This window comes from Stegodyphus dumicola, chromosome X2 (assembly GCF_044657685.1).
Source record: "Stegodyphus dumicola isolate Sdum_Otavi_A_Nest chromosome X2, ASM4465768v1".
In the NCBI taxonomy this organism is placed as follows: domain Eukaryota; kingdom Metazoa; phylum Arthropoda; class Arachnida; order Araneae; family Eresidae; genus Stegodyphus; species Stegodyphus dumicola.
This window is the reverse complement of record NC_140781.1, coordinates 131,557,347-131,578,352: the sequence shown is the minus strand read 5'-3', so window position 1 is coordinate 131,578,352 and position 21,006 is coordinate 131,557,347. Positions and strand designations below refer to the sequence as shown.

At 31.6% G+C, this 21,006-nt stretch overlaps 1 protein-coding gene across 2 annotated transcripts in view; it reads right to left on the bottom strand.

Annotated features, from left to right (window-relative positions):
- Positions 1-21,006, bottom strand: part of LOC118190725 (uncharacterized) — an 84,043-nt gene that overhangs the window by 41,649 nt on the left and 21,388 nt on the right. For both annotated transcript variants that reach the window (XM_085809033.1, XM_035361485.2), the window contains exons 3-5: positions 16,602-16,748; positions 14,017-14,131; positions 9,153-9,300 (exon numbers count right to left, since the gene is read on the bottom strand). In XM_085809033.1, the coding sequence (XP_085665159.1) occupies positions 9,153-9,300; positions 14,017-14,131; positions 16,602-16,748 (410 nt within the window). The remainder of the gene's footprint in view (positions 1-9,152; positions 9,301-14,016; positions 14,132-16,601; positions 16,749-21,006) is intronic.

Genomic DNA, 21,006 nt, shown 5'->3' with positions numbered 1-21,006 from the left:
TATAAATTAGTTAGCATGTAGTTCAATTTATACTTTTGTAATTTACAACTCGTAAAATATTTAAATACATGCTAAAACCATTCCATCTGGTATATTTTACCACACATGAGAATTTACGTTTTAATTTATGTGTGTACACTGACTACCAATAAGTATTTGGACACCTATGCAAATGACGATATCTGCTATAATTATCGGGTATCACAAATGTGGCCGATCTTTAAGGGACATATCTAGCGATCTGAAGTACCCAAAATCGACAATGGCCTATGTGATTAAGGAGTGGAAGGTGAGCGGTGATTGTCAGAATGTGCCCCGAGTTGGCAGACCAACGAAACTGGGAGATAGAGACCGACGAGTGCTGTCTAGAGAAATTCTGAAGAACCGCACCCAATCGATGGCCCTCATCTGCAAGGAGTTTCAGCAGGCATCCGGGAGTATTGTTTCAATGAATACCATCCATAAGGAAGCACATCTGCTTGGTTTTCATGGTCATGCTGCTGCCCATAAGCCTTTGATCACAAAATCCAACCTCGCTGCTCGGTTAATGTGGTGCAAAGCACATCGAAATTGGACCGTAGATCAGTGGAAACGGGTTCTTTGGAGTGACGAATCAAGGTTCACCCTTTACCGTTCGGAGGGCAGGGTCTGGGTCTGGCGTCTACCTCGAGAACATCTCCTGCCAGAATGCATTGTGCCAACAGTCAAGTTCGGCGGAGGTGGAATAATGGTCTGGGGGTGTTTCTCCTGGTATGGGCTGGGACCCTTGGTCCCCATTCATGGTAAGCTCAACTCCGATGCCTACTGCACTATTTTGGATGACAATGTGCTTCCTACGTTGTGGCAGTTTTAGGGGTTGGACCCCTGTTACTTTCAGGATGACAATGCCAGTAGTCATGTTTCGACATTAACCAAGGCTTGGTATGGTGCCAATGGAGTTCATCGAATGGACTGGCCTGCCCGGAGTCCAGACCTGAACCCTATCGAGAACCTCTGGGATGAGTTGCATCGCCGAATTCAGGGGTGCACTACCCGTGCGAAATCGGTGAAGGAACTTCTGTCTTCTTCAAGCCGAGTAGAAAATACCACTAGCTGTCATACAAAGACTTGTGGAAAGTATGCCCCGGAGGGTCCATGCTGTAATTACCTCTTGTGGAGGCTCTACCAACTATTGATTTTGAATAAAGTTAGGTTTTCTTTTCTATCACAGGTGTCCAAATACTTATTGGTAGTCAGTATATCCACTCAATTTTACAATTCTAAAAAGAATCAACTGTTAATTGTCAATGTCGTTTTGCGATCATTAAACTTAAAAAAAAAAAATTAAATATGTATACACATTTTTGATGAGTTACAATATTTGTAAGCAGTATATTGTATTTTAAGTTCTTAATTCTTGTGCCAAATTCTTAAAAAGGGGTGAATAATTCATATTCATTATGGATATTTGCTTATAAAATTTAGATATATAATTTTTTTAGATGGCAAGATGAAAAAAGAGTTTTTAATGAAAAGTGGAAGGAGAAATACTTTATTCTGGAGAGTAGTAAAGCACTTTGCTTTATTAGTAGGGACTTGGTGCAGTTTTAAAGACTACAGCTTGAAATGACATTAGAGTCAAAAGCATGCCACAAAATATGATGTATAACTTGGCATTTGTCGTAAAGATAAAATAAGAGAACTAAAAAAAGGTCTCTTTTGCTTTATTAGTAGGGACTTGGTGCAGTTTTAAAGACTACAGCTTGAAATGACATTAGAGTCAAAAGCATGCCACAAAATATGATATAACTTGGCATTTGTCGTAAAGATAAAATAAGAGAACTAAAAAAAGGGCTATCATCTGAAGAAAATAATAATAATAAAAAAAAAGACAGCTACTTAAAATAATAACATTGCAAAAGTTATCTCACAGCAAATTTAATAGCAAAAAATTAAAAACCTTTATTGATGGCGAATTTATAAAAGGAAAGCGTAGAAAACATAATTTGCCCTGAAAAAAGATTTTTCTAAAATCAGTTTATCCACACCTAACTATAGCCACAAGAATTGAAGAGTTGGGGAATTTAGTTGAAAAATCTTAGCAAATGCATCAATTTTAAATTTTATTCGCTAGGCATGGACAAAAGCACTGACGCTTCTGATACGGCACAACTGGCAATCTGCCAGAGGAATTGATGAACATTACAATATCATGGAAGAAACGGTTGCTTTAGTGTCGTTAAAGAACACAACCAAGTCTGTAGATTTATTCAATGTATTAAAAACGACAATGAAAAGGTTTTCCTTATCTATGAAAAATTTATTAACTATCATAACTGATGGAGCCTCTGCTATGGTTGGTAAAAATGGGGGACTTGTTCAAATGGTTAATAATGATGCCATCACTGCCAGTAATATGATGTTAATGGCATATCATTGTATTGTACGTCAGAGCAATTTATGTTGAAAATTTAAAAAATGAAAAGTGTTATAAAAACCATTAACTTTATAAGAGCAAAAGGACTTAATCATAGACAATTTCAAGATTTTCTTAAGGTAATGGGTACCGAATTTGCAAATGTTATTTATTATACAGAAGTGAGACAGCTCAGTAAGTGGGAAATGCTTAAAAGATTTTAAGATTTAAGAATTGAAATAAAAATATTTATGGAAACAAAAGGGAGACCTGTGACTGAATTTGAAGATTGGATTTTAGATTTAGCTTTTTAGTAGACTTAACAGAACATGTGAATGATTTAAATTTGAGACTTCAAGGAAAAAAAATCAACTTATTAATATGTTCCAAATAATAACAGCATTTGAAAGAAAGTTAAAATTTTGGCAAAATCAAATAAAAGTAATTGACACATTTCAGTACTTTGGCTGCACATAAACCTGTGAATTGCACAAAATATGTAAAATATGCTGCATTAATTTTTTGATTTAATTCAAGAGATTGAAAGTAGATTTCAAGATTTTCGAATAAATATATTTTCCAACCTCATTTTCTCTGGAAATAAGTAAATTACCTTCAAATGGAATGCAGTGAACTGCAAAGCGACATTCAACTGAAAGAAAAATTTGAAAAATGTTTCTTAACTGGAGTTTTATAAACCCCATGATAAATATCCTAATTTTCACAACCATCCTTTATTAACATCTTCAGCTTTTGGCAGTCAGTACCTGTATTTGTGAACAATTATTTTCAAAAATGAAGCATACAAAAAACAAAAATAGGGCAAAGATCAGTGACAAACATCTTGAAAATGCATTAAGAATTGTAACCTTGTCTATTGAATCTGATATCAATTTGCTTGTTCAACAAAAGCAAAATCATCCATCTCATTAATTTGAATTTTTTTCATCTTTATGAAATCCAAACTAAATGCACCGAAACTTTTATATATTAATAGTAAATATGTACCTATATATATCCAATTCAAATTTTTAAAAATCCTGATAAAAAGAAGTTAGTTTATTTTAATAAAACAACATAGAACTAATTTTTATTTCAATTTTTAAAAAAATATTGTATGTGTGGACCTGCAAATTTTTTTCTTTTGCAATGTGGCCCTCAAGAAGTCATAGTTTAGACACCCATATAATAAATGTTCAATACATACAGCTCTTCATCATAGGATCCAGGCTGGGTACTCAGATCGTTAATGAGCTTCAAGTTTCAAATAACAATTTTTCTTTTTAATACATTTGTTTGAAATCAGAACATTTCAAGAATTACTCAGTTCTCAAAGAATTTTTTAAAATAGTCATATGACTATCTGTCACTTCATCTTGCATTTTACAGAATGCATTCTAATATCCACTCCATTAATGTATATTTTCAAAAGTGGTAACAATTCCCACTATTTAACGTAAGCTGGAAATCCATAGGGAACTGAAAGATATATGACAGTGACCAACAACCATTATGGTGAAAATAACTAGTACTTTATCAATCAAAATTCTTTGAAAAATTAATAACAGTTCAACAGATGCATTAACAGATTTTTGAATATTACTTGCAATGCAGGCTTATTTGAGACAAATCAAAGATTTGTTATAACAAGGAAAATACATATTTTTGAAACATCTAAAAATTTCTAGTTGAAGTACTGCCAACACTACCACTTGAATTTTTATCCAGACCTAAGAACAACAAAATTATCCTGATAATTTTATTTAAAATGTTAATCTTTATTCAGATTATTTTCATTTATTACCTAAATAGTACAAAATATCACATAATGTTGGTTTAGCCCAGTGGTCGGCAAACCGTGGCTCACGAGCCAACTGTGACTCTTTGAAGATGGCTCTTCTACAAAATAGCACGTAAAAGTATGAAAATCTTGAAAATACAACCAAAAGTCCGTCAAATTTACAGAAGCATGAAAACAGCTGAAAACATATCCACCAATGTTACTCCAAGGATATTTTATTTGTATAGATTTCGGCATTTACATTGTACTCATTATATGCCAATTTTAACTTGAACGAGAAACCAAATAACATAAAAATAAAGTTTCGTTTAAAAGTATTACGATTTTTAGCTTCTTAGGCCTTTCAAATCTGAAGTTTTTTCCAGTATCTGAATCACACATTTTCCTGGTAACTGAATTTAGGCAACATAAAATACATAGATGATGTTTGGGTTGCATATAATATGCAAAAACTTCAAATTGGAAATGTCTAAAAACCCAAATAATTCGACACAAAATTTCATTTTTACATTATTTGGTGTATCAGGTTAAATTTGCCATTGTAGTGATCCTTGTAAGATTTTCACTGATATATTGATAAAGGGGCATCTTGTGATTGATAAATGGGCCATTACTTACCATCGTATCATTCATCATGAAGCACTTTGTGAGCAGACATTTCCAGAAGAAATTTTCAAAGTTATGGAATTGGCGATTAATATTTTCAACTGCATGATAGCTGAAGCACTATCATCACCAGTTTAAAGAATTTTTAGGAAACGTTTTGCAAAATTCTGCATCAATTTTAACACAAATTATAGCATTTCTCCTTGAAATGGGTGTTTATTATCCAGAACTAACAAACCATCAGTGGATCCAAAAACTTTATTTTATGGTAGACGTTATGTGTCATTTAAATCAGTCAAAAGCTACACAGGAAAGGAAACTCATCAATGCTAGAACAAGTTATTTTGTTTAATTTGAAAAAAAATTCTCTCTTTTTCTCAAGATTTTAAAAGAGAAACTTTGATTCACTTTTCAAGCCTGTTGAAACATCGCCAAGAAAATAATTCTGATATTGACATTTGCTACTTCAAAACAACAGTTTTAAACATGGGGGAAGCTTTTCTTAGAAAGTTTCAGGAATTCAGAAACAACAAAGCGACGTAAGCCTTTGTTAAAAACCTCTTAATACAATTATAGCAGAATTACATTTTACTCCCATTAATACTGACACTGGCAACTTTGAAATCTAATTGTTGGATTTAAAAAACAAAGAATTATGGAACTGGAAATTTGAACATTTTAGCATCGATATATAAAAACTGAAGAAAATCAAATGTAAGCTTAGTTCACAGCACAAATGGGACCTGGGAAGGGAAGATATTTTGATTTTTAATACATGGAATAGTATTCCCAACTCATAATCAGCTGGAAAAAAAAAAAAAAAAAAAAAAAAAAACTAATGTTTATTGTTCTTTCCTTATTTGGGTCTACATGTTCATCTGAGCAATCATTTTCAAGCATGAACCTTATCAAGACTAAACTGAGAAGTCATTTTATTAAAGAGAACTTGGAATCATGCTTAAAATTAAAAACAACATGTGAACTTGAATTAAAAAACTTTCCACGGAAATGCAAAGCCATTGTTTGCATTACTGTTTGTCGATAACATGATTTATGTTTCTGAATAGCTTACAATTTTATCAATAAAGAGTACCATTGTTTAGTGTAATATCAAGTTTTATCTGACATACCTACATAATTTGACAAAGACTTAAAAAAATGAAGTACTAAATTAATTTCAGGGAGTGTTGTGGAGTGAAAAAAAGAAGTGTTGAGAATTGAGAAAGGTATGTTAAGATGGTTTGGACATACAGAGAGGATGAACAAGAGAAGATACACGAAATGAGTATACAAAATAAATGTGGCTGGGAGAGTCGGAACAGGTTCAATCTCAGAGAACATACCTTGATCAGATTGAGGATGTTCTTAGTAAAAGCCAGTGCCAGAGTACCCTAATTATGTGAATAACCATATACCTACCTATATAATTTAATTAAAAAAATGTGGCTCTCAAAAGAGATTTCAATTGTAGTACTGTTGATAATTGACTCTATTGATTAATGAGTTTGCCAACCATTGGTTTAGCCTATACATTAAAAGGATTATAGCTTTCATTAAAAATGTTAATCTTTATTCATATTATTTTCATTTATTACCTTGGTCTACAAAATATCATGTTGGTTTCGCCTATATATTAAAAGGATGCATACTTAATAGCACATGCAATTTACCTATTCTTCTCAAACTATACCATGTAAATTTTTATTTTAATTTTACTATCTGTTTTTGTCTGACATGTATAAAATAAAAGCTATACAAAATAAAAGGGGATTAAGAAATATACAGACAGAAAATGTACATGCAGTCAGCTTTGCCAGAATGTGCAATTTTTCACAAATGTACAATTTCTGGCTAATCTGTGCTACTAAAATTTACGTCTGTGCAATTTTGTGAATTTTCTGCTATTATCATTTCTGTGTGCTACTTTACTAATATATCATAAAATGCATACATCCTAAAAAAGTAGCTATGAATATAATTCATCACAGAAAGTAATTTATTCAGCTTACATAAAAGTTGTGAACCAGCAATCGCTAAGCATGAGCATACTTGCACTTAAGTTTCCAACCCCAAGTCACTAATGTTTTTTTATGCGTTTGATTGGTTGCTTTAATATTTTGATCATCTGTGAACAGGTTCACAAAGTCAGATCATAACTGCTGCATTAACTAAAGTTGAATTATAAGGAAACATGAAAGAATGAAAACAGACAAAGCAACAGTTATTACCAAGCTGTATATATATGATCTGGAGGCAGCTAAAACTAATTTAATGAAACACAGTACTTTACGGCATCAGCAAAATTCTTAACAAATCCTATCTCAGAATAGCATAAAGAATGCACATAAAAAGCTTTTTTAATCCAATGGATGGCACTTACCTATTCAGCACTTGTCATTCCTAAGGCCAGAAGTGCTGGCCATTTTATTGAGGCACCTAATAGGTGGCCTCCTATGAAGGGACAGTCAGTTACAACCATGGCCGTCAAACCTAGTCCCTTCGGTATGCCAGTAGGCTCCTCTTATCATTATATTGTCTGGGCAGATAAAAATGTGAACAGAAATACAAAAGTGAACAGCATATGTCAACTTGAATAGAACCTTTCAGTATTTGTTGCTTGCTATGCATCCATAGGCTCCACTGACAATTTGAGTGAAATTTGCAAGAAAGAAATGACATCAGATTCATTACCTGGGATTTTACATTTACACCGGATGAAATGCACAACATTTATATAGTCATTTTACCCAGACTGATTAAACAAGTAACTGAAACTAAAAATTAATTGTTTCTTTTATTTCTAATATTGGATAGGTCTATTGTTTCATGTTGTAAGCACCTCAGTACACCATTATGATGAAAAATAAAATACACGGATTTTAGGGCTTGCTGAAGTTACAGACTTAACAGGTTCCTAAATATCAACACAAGCAAATTTAAGAATACAAAAATGTAGGATTTATTAATAATTAGAATCTTAAGAAATGAAATAAATTTAAATAACAGGAGAGAAAATCAATTAAAAAGCATTAACAATTAAAGTAGAGCACGAAACAATGAATTCCGAAAACAACTACCAACTCAAAAGAATTACTTCAACAATGTTATAGCAAATCAAGTGTGGAAGCATCTGACAACAGATATGAACAAATTAACTGAAAAATAAGACTCTAAATTAACTGAGAATCAATTAAAAGAAGAAATAAGAGATTTAAACAATGGAAAATTAGGAATATGGTTTCAAGATTCTCATCAAAACAAATGTACATAATAAAACAAAGAACTGAGTTTGAGTCCATTACTCATGGATACCACACAGACTAAATCTGTACTGCTCTTAGAGGTCAAATTAGCATACATCACAGAACATTCATTGTAATCTCCAATACCACGTGTTACCAGTTAAAAAATTTGTAGCAACACTGCATGTAGTTACCATGCTAAGGAGGATAACAATTTAAAAATCTCAGTTATAATTACTAAAATAAATTATAATAATAAATAATATATAGCAACTTTGGATACGAGAAGGCCCATTTGCAAATTTTACTTACATATACTGTCGCAGAAGAAAAGGAAGAAAATTCAAGATAAATTATATTTAAAGTTTATTGAGGAACATATTTCATAAGGATGACTATAAATGTATTTCTACAATTCCAAAATATATATATAAGAAATTTATATATAATTATATATAAAAAATGTGTGTTCGTAGACAAAAATGCATGTTTCTTTAAAGTTTCGTGTTATTCACTCCTTGTTTTGTAACCTAATTATTTTTTTTAAATATGAACTATTAGTGTGCTATATTCATGATAAAAATTAATTACAGAAGTTTTTTTTTTCTTTACTGAATTAATAGACAAATAATTTAACTTCCACTTCATGTCAAGTCTGTTACCTTGAGATTATTTTACCCAAAATTAGTTTGCAACTCTGTCTAAAAGGGGCAGTACTTATTCAGCGACATAGAAAAACTAGTCAAGCTAAGTTTGACTACTCTGAATATGTAATGCCTCCTTTATGCAGATTAACAAACTAATTGGGGGTAAAATAATCTCAAGTTAATGGACTTGACATGAAGTGGAAGACAAATTATTCTTATTGATTTGCTAAATTTTTATCTAAAAATTTTAAATTCATTTTTTAATATTTTAAACTGTAGAAATATATTTATAGTCATTTTATGCAATGCATTGTTCAAACTAAACTTTAAATATTAATTTATCTTGAGTTTTCTTCCTTTTCTTCTGGGGCAGCATATGTAAGAAAAATCTGAAAATGGGCTGGAAACTTTAGTCAACAAACTTTGAGACATTTCGCATAATAAAAATATTCAAGTCTTACTTTTAATGACAAAACTGTGTCATATGTGGGCAATGCTTCTGTAGTGCACGGAGCAGTAGGTGTTCTTTGGCTTTCAGTATTTGTTGGAAAATAATGTGATTGTGATCCAGCATTGTTACTGAAGAATACTGAATTACGGAAATTTCTTCTGAAAATATAAAACAGCGCATTACTTTAAATAAATGACATTCCCACACATTGCATCAAATACATTTCTAAATTATTAAAATACAATTTTAGCACTACAAATTAAATTACATTAATTTTTTTATATAATTTTACTCTGCAACACATTATTATTATTATTTGAAATTTTCATAAAATGATTTTCATTTTGTTTCATAATGAACTGAACACACTGACTGCCACATAACCCGGCAACATACATCTAACAACATGCTTAACATATGAAACAGCAGCGTTACATGTTCTGAATATTTTTTCATCAAGTATTATAATATCAATTACATCAAAGCATCTTTACTCTGTAATCACATGCAACAGGTTTACCTTACATTAATTACTTCACTGACATAACATTTCAATGGCCACACATTTTCGTTATTATTGATATTTCATTATTATTCATTCATATTGTAGCTAATACTATAAAGTATTAATTTACTACTTCATTTATATGGTTAAGATTGCATTTTGTTAAAATAATAATAGAGTATGTGATTTACTGTATTAAAAATGCAAATACTTATTTATGCTTTTGTTTTATATCATGTTGAAAAGAAATAAGCTAGTTCATAATTTTAACACCTATAATTTTTAGGAACTGGTTTGACTGGCAATGACTTTTATATTTCAATGTCTGAAGTCCCATTTAAAGAGGAAATTATTTTATGACAATGCACTTGCTTTTATATTCTCAAAATGAATCGTTTTTAACACAGGAACTATGAGTCTGACATCCAAATGGGAAGAGAGTGTTTGGGAAAAACTACAGCAAGAAATAAAAAAGTTTTTTAATGGTAGGTTGCTTTTATACATTTATCTTGAATTTCTCTCTTATATAAACACTATAACAGAAAATAGGTAGCTGCTAGTTACAGTAAATAATTCAATTTAGAATGAACAATGCATAAAAAAATGAATATGTTAGAAGGTATTTTATAAAAAAAACTAATGACTTTACAATATTAACAATCAACCCAGGTGACACAGAAATGATTTTGAAACAATTTAACCACACAGTGCGTGGGAAGCACCCAAAGTTTTGTGTGGGTTGGCAGTCCAGTGTGAGTAACGACAAAAGTAATTTTCTAAGAATTACTCGTGGATATTGTTACTGGTGGGCTTTTGTTATGTTTTCACAGCAAGGTTAGGTAAACATGAGCACTTGGTCGTTTGTTACTGCTGATGCTGTTACATATGTAGCATTCGACTACGGAGCTTCCAACTACGCATTGATATAACGTATTTGCTGCTGTTTAAGAAGCACTCCTCTTTCCTATACACATTTTTGAAATATAAAACTTTATCATTATAATGAATTTACACTACTTTAAATATATAGTAATACAAATACAAAGTGATACTTTCTGCAAATACCCAATCTATCTGGGAAAGAACACCTTTTAATCTTCTTCGTCAAAATCCAAACATTCATCTCCAGAGCTAAATAAAGAGTCACTTGAAATCTCTTCTAAATCAGCATCTGAGTCCTCATACAACAAATTGTCCTCGGTACCATCCAGTGCATTACTAATGCTGCACTTCACAAATGATTTAACGACTGCCTCAGTTTTCACAGCATCCCATGAAGCTTTGAACCATTCACAAATTTGCAAAATGCTTGGCTTCTTCCTTCTTCCTGATGGTGTAACCTCAAAATTTGAAGACTGCATTCAGCAGTTCCACTTCTCCTTTATAAATACCCTAAATGTAGACATCTAAAGGTTGAATCCAACTGGTTAGGCCTCTTAGAATTACAGCTAACCGAGTTTTTAATTCTTTGAGTTTATTTTTAACAACTTCTGTTCTGTGAGAACGAAACTGATCCCATACTAGTAGGACAGGTTTCTTCAACAGTCTGCCAGAGTGCCTCTACCAAATTTTATCTATCCATAACTTCATTCCTCCTTCATCCATCTAGCCAGTTGCGTTAACATGTATAAACACTCCTTTATGCAATATTTCTTTGGGTAGTGTCTTCTTTTTAAAAATCAATAGTGGGAGCAATTTTGTCCCATCAGCACAGAAGGATAAAACAACAATGTAGTGAGTTTTTTCATGCTCTAAAGTTTTAACGGTAACACTTTTTGTACCTTTGGAATCTACTGTGTTGTTTGAGGGCACATCAAAAGTCAAAGGAACCTCGTCTATGTTTCTTATTTGTGCAAGTTCAAAATTTTCTCATTTTCGTGCATTAACGACGAATCAATAAAATTCAATAATTTTTTTCATATTCATCTGGAATCTTTTGCGATATTTTTATTTTAGTTCACATACATAGCTGGTTTTACTTCATGAATCTTAAACACCATGATGTTGATCCAGTAAAATCGGCAATCTCTCTACCAGTCGCTTTTGTTTTCGCTTGATGAATAATAATTTTTGTAGAGACTGAATTCTTGCTTTTCTATGGTCTAAAATCAAAGTATTCAAGTTTGCCTCAAGTTCAGGCCATTGTGTAGTTCCCCTTCATAGGTTCTGTTTACTGTGAGTAACAGGAAATCATGACAGGACAAGGAAACATACCTTAAAAACCATTGTACGAACTGGCAAAAATATATAAAACTTTGCAGCAAAGTCATATGTGCTCCATCAAGAAAATACACAATGTAACACAGTATACATAGTACACACAGTGTAAATTTTCCAATGTAGCCTTGCACAAAGGACAGTGCTTTCATAGATATCACACTTTAAAACATTTTTATATTCTCGATTTTCTTCGTTTTTGAATTTTTGAGAAAGTATTTTTACTTTTTTAAAGCAAATAAAGAAATCAATTAAAAAAAAGTTTTACTTAAAAATACAAAGTTTAAGAACTACAGCTATTTTGTGCAGAAGTAATTTTGTACATGAATTTGGGGGGAAAAAAAAATCCCACCTTTTACCTGGTGAGAGTTTGGCCAGAAATCACCCATGCAAGATGGATTAAGATAATTTTATGAATACTGCAACAGAGCAGCATACATGCAAGTTGATTTCCTATTAAATTTGCTTTTAGGAAACATGGCAATCAAGTCTTAATCATAGCATACCTGTTTCAACAAACACAAGATACCTGAAAAAATTTACACATTTCCCATTTTTGACAACTGCGAGAGCATTTGCTATTATTTCTGGCAAGCCAGTACTTATTTCCAGCAATATGAAGCACATTTCCACAATTTTCATGATGTTGACAACCTGCTTAATGAATGTATTAGACCAAAAAACAGTATAAATACATGTAACCTGAGCCAGACTGTTTTTAAAAAGAGTTAAAAATTTAAAAAATAAAAAAATTTAGATATCTGTAATTTCCAATTATCTACACCACCCTAAAAAGTACTCATAAAGCAACGCACATCTTCAAAATAGACAATACACATCATCAAAATGTATTTATGTAGTAACTCAAGTATGTGCATGCGTACAGCAGACAAGCACTAATTTTTATCTACAAATCAGACAGCCATTAGTGCTTGTTTTTGTCGCATAGAATGCACTTTTTGTCGTAAGGAATTGTAAAGGGACTGAAATCTGCCAGCTGATAAAAAAGTAAGCGATTCATTTCATTAGAAATATGGCATTATCCCCAACAGTACAGAATGCAAAAATTCACATTCCATAAAATCCATCACAAATGGCCAAATCTTTAAACTTTCTTGTTTTTTAAGCAAAAACAGATCACTGTATACATGAAAAGAAGCAATTGCAAATGCCAAATTTGTGAATTCTGAAATTTTTTAAAAGTGAAACAGACTGTTGTATACACTGGAAGAACAGCACACAAAAAGCGATTTCTTTACAGAGGTAAGTGTTTTCTTATAGATGTTTCCTGCTTTTTAAAATTTTATTAATTTATTACTCTTTTACGGATTTCTTAGTTTGGCACAATTTTGAAAACAACTATTCCTTTTTGCATATTAGCTTGGAAAACATTTTGTTTGAAGAGTTAGTAACTTCAGAGGGGTTTGTGGATAATCAGAAAGTATCAGCATTCCTTATTAACAATGTACAGATATTCATTCATATAAAAGCATACATTATTATTTGTAGCGACATATTGGACAACATGCTTAAATATATGAAAGCTCAATTAAAACATTAATAGCAGATATATTTCAAACTTACAGCATAAATTTTAACAGATTTAGATACTCAATGGAATTTAATAGCACAGCATTTCCTCCCCTTAATGGAAAAAGGAGACATACATTCCTTGAAAAGTATGTATCCTTTCTTTATATAGAAATTAACAAACCTTTGCCCAACTAAAGACTGGATTTAATATTATTTTAAAAGATGTAGATACTAGATAAACTACGTCAACTGCAAAAATGCTAGATGATACGCATTCAAGCAATAAGTATCAAGCTATTTTTAAATCTATAATCGTCTAACATTTGTAAATATACCATAACAGTAGCTTAACTATGAAAATAAGCCATCTGTTGAACATCCAAACAAATTTTAACTTCTTACAGAAACAAAACTAGGCATTAATTAAATATTTTCCATGAATTATATTACTCTTAATTCTAAATAAAGAAAATAAAAAGTAGCATTAACAAATTATTAGGAACCAGCAAAATATATGTACTACAACCTGTCTCTCATTTTTTTTTCCAATATCTTTTTAAACACTTAAATTCTACTGAAAAATTTCAAGCACTGATAAAATTTTAAAGCCAAAACATACCTTTTACACACATGCCATGCAACTAACAAACAACAAAGGATGCTTGCAAAGGCAAGCGATAATCCAAGTGCAGTAGGAAATATGAAGCTATGTGTTTTAGGAGTTTCTCCACCAACTGAAAAATAAAAATATTTATACAGTAAAAACATGAAGATGATTTACTCCATATTAGTGAATAAGTATATAAAATTAATACAGATAGTTCATCAATATATATGAGGTGGAACTTGGTAGCAACACTAGTGAGTGCATGTCTTAAAGTGGAACCAAGGTTTCTCATTTACAACATACACTAATATCTATAGTACATGGATTTTTCCTTACCAACACCACATGCACATTGTTAGAATATGCAAAGGAAAAATTAACCATGACTAACTGTCTATGGACCTGTATTTTATTTAATGAAATATATAGGAAATAATTCACTTATCTGTAAAAACTAACATGCTCAAGAATTTTCATAACCTCAATGCAGTGATTTATTTACACAGAAAGAATTTTTGTCTTTTTACACTCAGCTAAAGAAACAAAAACATTATCTGAACTCTATACTCAGCATAAGATTTATCAGAATTCCATCAACTCAGAAAGATACATGATTTTTCTAATAATTGCCATCACATCTTTAACATTGTTTCCAAAATATTAAACTAAAATAAAAATGTTAAACATGATATCAAATAATATTATTGCATGTGACCACTTCTAACACACGTAGTGTGATAAGACAGTCTCATGCAGTTGCTTTATAGTTAAGTAGCACTTATGCCCCAAAACAGAAACAGCAAAGTTGTGCATACAATGATTAAACATGGCCACAGCTGTACAACATGACACTGTCAAGGTCTTTTTGAGGCATAAGAGGAATTTTCATTGGTTTAGAGCAATCGCACAATGGGTATATGCCTTCAGCGAGACATGGCAAAGTGTAGGCATGTCTCAGTTGGGTTGCTACAACATCAATGAAGAGAAAGTGCAGGTTATTGATGTGTTGTGGAGACTTATCAACACCAGATAAATTTAAAAGCTACACTGTGATACGCTTACTGCACAACAGTCTGCTTCACTTTCTGGAGGAACATTTGGATATGAGAAAAATGCACTGCTGTGGGTTCTACACTATTTAATGGAAATACAAAAATGGCTACTATGTGAAGTTGTTCAAACATGCTTGTAGCCCTATGGGAGAAGCTTTCTTAAGTCATAGTACTATGCTGGAAAAAATATGGGCCAGATTATGAGAGTTAAAACAAATAAAAATAAGTTATCACCATGAAAGTCAAACTTTCATCAGAATCCCAGGATAGGAAGGTTAATTGGATTTTGAGTGCAACTAATGATGGTAATACGTGACCTATATTGTATCAAGCCAGATCACAAATTCCCAGTATTATTTTTCAGTTTATGAACAAAATCTGCAACCAAGCTGAGTTGTTAGCTCAATGTGGCTGGGAAGTCCTCAACTATCACCCATATTCCTGAGTCATATGCATAGTGTCTCTGGGTGAAACAATTAATCAAATTATATGTAAATGAGAGAACACTTTCAGCACACAATTAGACAATGATGACATGACCTAGGAGCTTCAGGATCATGGTTTATCTTGCTTTATATTACTCTGTACAGGAATTTATGGCAAAACACAAAATCATTCTAATTAGTATAATTCACAAAATTCAATTCTAGAAGGAACTATTTTCAAGATACACAAGACAAATAATTGGTGAGTACAATATTTTTGTGGCTTTTTTACAGGCATTAAAATTTTCTGGAAAAAAGTCATACTAGATTATATTTACATATATGATTGAAGGATTAAGGAAAAACATTAAAGATGTTAGGAACAGAAGAGGGATGACTTTGAATACACATACGGAAAAGTTAGTTGGAAAAGAATTTTCCCATGAAAAGGTATTTCTTCAGTTACTTTTCACATCTGAAATTTGTTATTCAGCAATTTATGTTTTTATTTTTAGTAGCAATCTTCAATAAAAAATCAAATAAGAAAAAGGAAAAGAATCAGGAAGAAAATACTGAAGTATATTCTATTCTTTTATAACCTTCAGAGTGGTTTAACCACTTCTATTTGATTATACTTTTCACATTATTTTACTATTATTTTGTAATGATGTGGGTATTTTAATGGACAAAATATGAAGAGTTAAGGAAGAATTAACATGAATATAGGAAGTAAATGCTGTATAAATATGGCTGTTAGTAGTCATTATTAGCTTCATTCTAAAATATCTGTAACATTAATTACTTTGCATTGTCCTTCAAAACTGCTGATTATCTAGAATTTTAAAAACACACAAAAAATGGTTTTTATGACCATAACAAAAAAAAAAAAAAAAAAAAAAAAAAAAAAAAAAAAAAAAAAGGACAAAGAAAAAATTAACTTTTATCACTATGTGACTTGCATAATCTACCTTTATACATCACTTGAAAAGTAATTTAATTTATTAACTGTAAGCAGCTTTTTAGAAGCATTAATAAATTTCCACATTAAGAAAACATTTTAAATGTATAAAATTTTATTGTAAATTTAAACAACTTAAAAAAGGTTTACTGAAAAACATACTTTTCACACACAATTTCTTCACTTCATTATATGTAAATCCCGTGTGACATTCACATGTACTTCTGTATGGAAGCTGTGAGCAATAGGAATTAGGATCATAATAACTGCACTCTTCTGAATATTCACACCTTTCACTGTATTGTCTCCCTAAAAAAAAAAGAAAATAATGAAAATTTCTAAAAGTAAATCAGCATTCCTATCTCGCAAAGTAGAACAATTCTGGTAATAACGTTCATTATTTATATTAATATTACCTGCATTATCTACTACCGTGACCTCCATGTAGCATCAAACTAAGGCAATAAATAGTAAATAAATACTTACTTCTTTGTTGTAACCACATCTTTAATATCTGACATGTTCTTTTAAGCATGCAGTAAGAATTGTGTTGAGTGAATAAATATGTAACTCGATATAAACAAAAGGTAAACAAATTTCTCTCTTACTTTATGTACTTCCAATATGATGCCAGGCAGCCAAAATAAAAAAATAATAATTAAAAAAAAAACTTGATTGATGAAGAAAAAAGGCATTCTTAATTTCTTTCCAACCTTTAACTACAAAAAAATATATATACATATATTACAAAATGAAACAAAGCATATTACATTGTGGTTATTTTCATTCTGATCATCTAATTCAGTTCAGTTTTAAGTTAATTTTTAATCAGTTCTGGAATCACTTCAGTTTGTCATAACACTTTCACCTTGTGTTATGATCACTTAATAACACAAAGTCCCAACAATCAAAGATCTGGTTTCTTTGGGGATCGAACAACTTTAAAGGGTTATAAACACTGAATAGGATATATGAGCTCTTCGTTCTTGGTTTTTACTTTTGCAACTCTAATAACATTCTTTTTGGGATATATTTCTGTAACTTTAGCTAAAGGCCAGTGGAAGAATTTTTGGTTCTCACTCGTTACAAGCATTATCTCCTACAGATATCATAGGTCCATTCTTACATTATTTTCTTAAACACTTTTAACTGTCTTGTGCTTTCTCAGATCCCCATGGACCTTTTGCAGACATGAGTTTCTTTTCCAAATGTAAATCTTATAGATACTATCCATACCAGGAATGCGAGTTTCTTTCATTTTTAACAGAAACACACTCGGTGTTAATGGAACCAAGTCATCGATATGCTATATCAATGATCTCAGAGGTTGAGAATTTATGAAACTTTCTGAGAAACATGGCAAAGTGCATAATTCTTTATAATTTAGAGATGCTTATCTAATTACTCTTTGAACTATGTACCCTGCTACTGCAATCAGTCTTTCCCACTAGCCACCACACCAATGTGAAGCTACAAGAAAAAATTTCCACGTTATATACTTCAAATTTGTTTCATTTGGCAAATCTGTCCAATCTATTTCAGACAGTGCATTAGCTGCTCCAATAAAATTCATGCCATTATCAGAATAGCTTGTTGAAAGGTGCCCTCGATAAGCAATAAATTTCAATAACTCAAAAAGCTGCAGTAGATAAGGAGGTAAACCAGGTAGCTAGTTCTGTAGACAGCACATGTGTAAATACTATATTAGCACTTTTTCTCACCTTACAAGAAAAGAGAATCTTTTAGATGCATTCCAAAAACTTCAAATGTCAAAGCATCTCTCACTCTGTCTTCAGGCACAGGCAGTGGTTCAATCTGAAATTACACCTAGTAAATCTTTTACATTGTACACATTGTTTCAAAACTCATCTAATAATGTTTCTAGTCAAAATCCAGAAATTTTTGCACAGGTGATTCATCAAAATTTACACTCCAGTATGTTTTAGTTTTTTGTGCTTCCACATAATTTGTTTTTTGACAGTGCTATAATCTGATGGGGGAAAAAAAAAAAAGATAGAAAATTTATCTTGCCCTTCTTTGAAATACTTGAATTTTTACTCAAATATCAGTTCTTTCTCATCAATTACAGAAACTAACAAACATTATCATCAATACCATTCAGAAATCCTTCCTTATGAATAAAGTTTCATGAATTACAGTTCATTAGCATTCTCTACTTCCTTCACAAAGAGTTAACCTTAAATTTGTGAGTTCTTTGCCTTTGCATACAAATAAAATCAATTTATCAAGGCTGATATTCTTATGATTTTAATGTAAGAAAAAAATCATGTGTCGTATCCCTCAGAGTCTATATGTGCTTGAATTAGTTTTCTTCTCTGAATTACTAATATCAATACAAGAAACTACTTCACATACTGATAATTTTTCTTCAGGTTCTAACAATCATCTTGGACTCTCCCCATCACTGCTTTTGAATTAGTGTATCAGGACAGCACCTTTTTTAAGGAAGAACATCAGAGTTAAACTGGCTCAGAACTTAATTCTATTCATTCACGTTACTTGAAGATCTTACTTCTTTAACTCGATTCATTACAAAAATAGACCAACATTCCACATTCCATTTTTTTTTTTTAAATCGAATATATAGCAGAGAACAGTAAGCCACAGCATCTACAAGCCAATATTTCAAGTCCTAATATTGACAAGGTACAACACAGAATGATGCTTTTAATAGCTGGCAAGAAACATTAGAACATTAGATCCCTTCTTAGCTCTAAGAAATATACAAGTGGCATACACTTCTTCAAAAGCAGCCCCCCCCCCCGGAAAAAAGGAAAGTTTTCTTCTTGAATCAATATCAGAAAATGTTCTTTGTGATCAGTTTTTTTTTTTTTAAATTACTTAAAAGCTTTACCCATTTTATAAAACTGACTAGCTTATTTGGAAGTTTGATGTGGTAAAGGTTGACAGATTTGAACATCTTTAACAACTAGGTCAACTTCTCAACCGTGTTTTCATCTAACCACTCATTCAATGCTTCCTCAAAGGTTTGTGAGACATCCATTTGCCTGTAATGTATTCACTATTGATACTAATTCTTGTGAAAAATGGTACGTGGTCAAGGTTTGGAAACCTCCTACTAACCTTTGTCATACCTACTCCAGGTTTTATGAAAATGTACTTTGTGTCTTCTTCCCATTCCGGTATGGTTTGTTTCTCAGTTGCATCAGTAATGTCTAGTGCATCTCACCCTTTCTTAATAATGAAATACTCAAGCAATTCCAGAACTTTTTTCTTCAGAAGGCATTTTGCCCATGAATGTCATCCTGATAAGATCTGAAAGGTTAGTAATCCACTGGACAGCTGTAAAATATTTCCGGTAAGCAATTTTCCAGTCACATCAGCTGCTCTCAATAGACACATTTGTTTGTCTTTAAACTTACCTTCCGACCCCATTTGTGCAAAAAAATTATCTTTTATAATTCTTTTCTTCATGAGCCACTTCTTATTCTAGGTATATTAGAACATGTCTTTTCTTGGTCATAAACTTCAAAATTGCATACATAATCACCACAAAGATTTGTCAAGAACACCCAATAACACTAATGCGTTTCAGCAACTTTAATAAATTTCTACTGTGGACCCCTGAGATAAGTGTTCAAGGTCTGCATCAAAACGTCTTGAGTACATAACTTATTAGAAAGAATAAGATCGTTTCCGTTAGACTTTTCCTCAAGATCAGTTTTTTGTCCTGCACACATGATAACAAGATGTCTCTCACGACACATAGCCAATAATATATAGTGGATGTTATCAAGCTAAGCTGAAATTATATTTTACTGATCCCAAGGAATTTCACTTAATATAGCAGATTGCCCTGTTCCTTAACTTTCTGATTTGATCCAGCTTATTAATTTTTGCAGGCTGTTATTAATACAGAAATTTTATGAAAATTATAAAGTTTGCACTTTCGATTATGTCAAAAAGAGTTTCTAATTCTGGAGCTGCAAAAGGCTTTACAAAGCAAAAGCATGTTTCTATGTCCATTAAACAAAAAGTGGAATTACTACAAAAAAGGGACAAAAGTATATCCGTCTCAATATTATGCAAGAAGTATGGCACTGGAAAGTTAACTGCATATCACATAAGAAACAGAAAAAGAAATCTAACACCCAACTTGCAATGCATAACAGAAAAATTTTTATTATGCTAGAAGTGACGATCATGACAAAGTAATGATTGAATGGGTCAGATGGCATCGCTGCAAGGGGGTGCCTTTGACAGATACAGTGTTAATAGCTCAAGCCAAAATATTTCATGAAGAAAGGAAACTGAGTACACATATTTGACAGGCTGGTTACCCAAATTTAAAAATTATAATGGTATAAGGCAATTAATTTCAGGTGAAAGCTGCTGAACTATTTGCAGATGAATTCATTGAACTCATTAATAGTGAAAATTTATCTCCAGAACAAATTTACAATGCTGATGAAACTGGTCTTTTCTGGCAATACGTACTGCGAAATACTTTGGCAACCTCTATAGAAAAGGCTCCAACTGGTGTCAAAAATTCCAAAGTGAAACTAACAATTTTAGCATGCACAAA